The following is a 2,868-nucleotide window of genomic DNA, read 5'->3' as shown; positions in this document are numbered from 1 at the left end:
GACAAACGCATTCTTTCTGCCTTCTTTTGCTAATCTAAGCTTGTTCTACCTTTTCAGCTACTTTTTTTTTAGCTAATTTCAGCTGTTTTCAGATAAATTCAGAATTTTTAAGTAATTTCTGCTACTTTCAGAATTTATTTATGCTAATTTCAGCTTGTTATGCTCCTTTCTGCTAGTTTTAGCTTTTTTCTGCTAATTCTACTTTTTTTTTTTAGCTCATTTCAGCTCTTTCTGCTTCCTTCTGGTAGTTTACGGTTCTTTCTGACTTTTCAGCTTTTTCTTTTACTAATTTCTGCAAATTTAACCTAATTCAGAAAATATGTGTTCTTTATGCTTTCTTCTGCTAATTTAGGTTTGTTTTTCCATTTCATCTACATTTCAGCATGTTTTTATTTAATTTCAGCTGTTTTTCAGCATGTTTTTATTTAATTTCAGCTGTTTTTCAGCATGTTCTTTTGCAGTAAACATTCACACTACATTTTTGCAAAAAGAAAATATAAAAACCACAGATTAAAAAATGAGTTTACTTATTTAAAAAGTATTTATTTTACATTAATTAATTCACAATCTGTATCACAAATTTATACATGATGATAAACATAAAAAGTTTTGTAACTTGAGTATCAAAATTTATAAACTTCTTATTGCTGATAAAACCTTCAACTTCTATTTACACTGAAATATTGCTAATTGCCAAAAGGCTAACTAACCATACTTGTTTTTGTCATATATATATATATATATATATATATATATATATATATATATATATACACACACACACAACACTTCTTAATACAGCATATCATAAAACTTGCAATATTTGTTGTTTTTTTTTTTTGTGTGTGTAATTGCAATAGTTAAATTTATTAAAACAACAAAAAAAAATCTCAACAAATTGGACTCAGGTGTCCTGGCGCTGAGCAGGCCGACGTCCGTCTGTCCGTCTGTATGGCGTGTTCCTTAAATCTGAGGGAAAGGACAGCACGTGTGTATAAATTCAAACATTGGGACAGCACATGTGTATAAATTCAAACATTGGGACAGCACATGTGTATAAATTCAAACATTGGGACAGCACATGTGTATAAATTCAAACATTGGGACAGCACATGTGTATAAATTCAAACATCAGTAAAGAGCTAAAATGAAATCCTCTGCTTGCTGTACCTGTGATGATGTCCTCCAGAGCCCCGTCTTTCCCCTCTCGTACCGGAGGTTTCAGCTGCTTCTTCTTCAGCTCTGCTATCAGATCCATCTGAGGCATTTTAGGCGTCATAGGACCCTGAAATTATTTTTTTTTTTTTATAAATTAACAAATTCAAGATGGCGACCACTGCCACATGGTTTTAGAAAGAACATAAATGTCTTAAATAATTATAATAATAATAATAATAAATAAACTCGGTCACATTTGTAGATTGAGCTAAAAGAGCGGGGTCAGTTACAACTCAGCAGCTTGTTATAAAGCATGACATGCGTAATGTTTTGTTCAAGGCTTCACCAAAGTGGCTACAAGCTAAACTCTGGCACGAGAGTCGATGGGCGATACGGTTGCCTTCAACAAATGTTTGATCTTTTTTATTTAAAACGTTTCTGATGTGTGATCAGTTTTACCTTTTGTCCTCCAGCTTTGATTGGAGGTGTTTCCTTCACCTCACAGGCTCCTATCTCCATTTTCTTTTTCTGCTCTATTTCTTGCTGTGCTGTCTGCATACAGTAACAGCAGGAAATGATTAGTGCACAATATAAAAAAGTTGTAAGAGATTAAAATTAGAAATACGCTCACTTTATATGCCTTTATGAAGCGGCCAAACATGGGGAAAAACATGGAAGGCTGCGTCGTCTTGGGGTTTTCTCCAAAATACTCCACAACAGAGACGTAAGCCTCCTGAAGGAAGAACAGCACGTATGAGTAATTATCTTTTAAAGCCATACGTGTTTAGATCTTAACAAAAGGCCAACCTGTGCTGTCTTGCTGTCTTTGATCAACGATTCCAGCTGCTCGCTGTTCGTTTTAATGAACTCCTTTAACACAGGGCTGTCGTCTTGCACCAGGAACTCCTTCTTGGTCATCTCCATTCCTCGCTCTAATGAACGGATATTTTGAAGAATGCTGTCCAGGGACACTAGCAAAAAGAAATGTATTCATTTAAACAGATTTTCCTAGACAAATAGGCTGGAACACGGAGAGGGCTGAGCATGGTACGTACCAAGAGCTGCCTTGTCTATAAAGCGAAGCTCAGTGTGGAAGTTGACCAAGTCGGGGTATTTTTCCACGATGATGCTCGTCATGAACTGGAGGAGCGTCTGTGTGCGGTCCGTTGACTTGGTCTCCAGCAACTAAAAGATAAACCGTTACAAAACAGATTCACATATTGTTTCTTATGAAAGAATAAACCTAAAGACAGAAGCTACTTACAAGATCTAAACTCTGTAGCCTGAAGCCGTAGGCCGCGCCTCTCTTACTGCTGTTCATGTAGTTACCGAAGGCGAGGACAATCTGGCAGGAAACACAGGAGTTACTGCAAAAATGTCCCATTTCAAAGCATCGTTGGTTATTTTTATTCATCTTTCAATTCAGTCTGTTTATATAAGGCCAAGTCACAACGGGAGTCCTCTCAAGACACTGAACAGAAACATCCATACATGTAAAAGTAAGTTACCGTAGTAACGTGAATTATCTGAGGAGCAGACTGCTGTGAGCTTAACTTCATCACGCGCTCTCTCAAGAACTAAACACATAATGTAACTAAAGGAATACTGTAACTAAAGGAATACTGCAACTAAAATAATAATGCAACTAAAATATTAATGTAACTAAAGGAATACTGTAACTAAAGGAATACTGTAACTAAAGGAATACTG

At 35.8% G+C, this 2,868-nt stretch overlaps 1 protein-coding gene across 1 annotated transcript in view; it reads right to left on the bottom strand.

Annotated features, from left to right (window-relative positions):
- Nucleotides 1–904: 904 nt before the first annotated feature.
- fmnl1a (formin-like 1a) overlaps nt 905–2,868 on the bottom strand; it is a 17,215-nt gene continuing 15,251 nt past the window's right edge. Inside the window, exons 20-26 of the mRNA XM_037688765.1 lie at nt 2,423–2,503; nt 2,214–2,343; nt 1,966–2,129; nt 1,790–1,891; nt 1,618–1,710; nt 1,171–1,285; nt 905–969 (exon numbers count right to left, since the gene is read on the bottom strand). Of these exons, the coding sequence (XP_037544693.1) occupies nt 905–969; nt 1,171–1,285; nt 1,618–1,710; nt 1,790–1,891; nt 1,966–2,129; nt 2,214–2,343; nt 2,423–2,503 (750 nt within the window). The remainder of the gene's footprint in view (nt 970–1,170; nt 1,286–1,617; nt 1,711–1,789; nt 1,892–1,965; nt 2,130–2,213; nt 2,344–2,422; nt 2,504–2,868) is intronic.

The sequence above is a fragment of the Nematolebias whitei genome, chromosome 15 (genome assembly GCF_014905685.2).
Source record: "Nematolebias whitei isolate Nwh7 chromosome 15, NemWhi1, whole genome shotgun sequence".
Taxonomy (NCBI): Eukaryota; Metazoa; Chordata; class Actinopteri; order Cyprinodontiformes; family Rivulidae; genus Nematolebias; species Nematolebias whitei.
The sequence above is the reverse complement of the archived record's forward strand: the minus strand, read 5'-3'. Positions and strand labels throughout refer to the sequence as shown.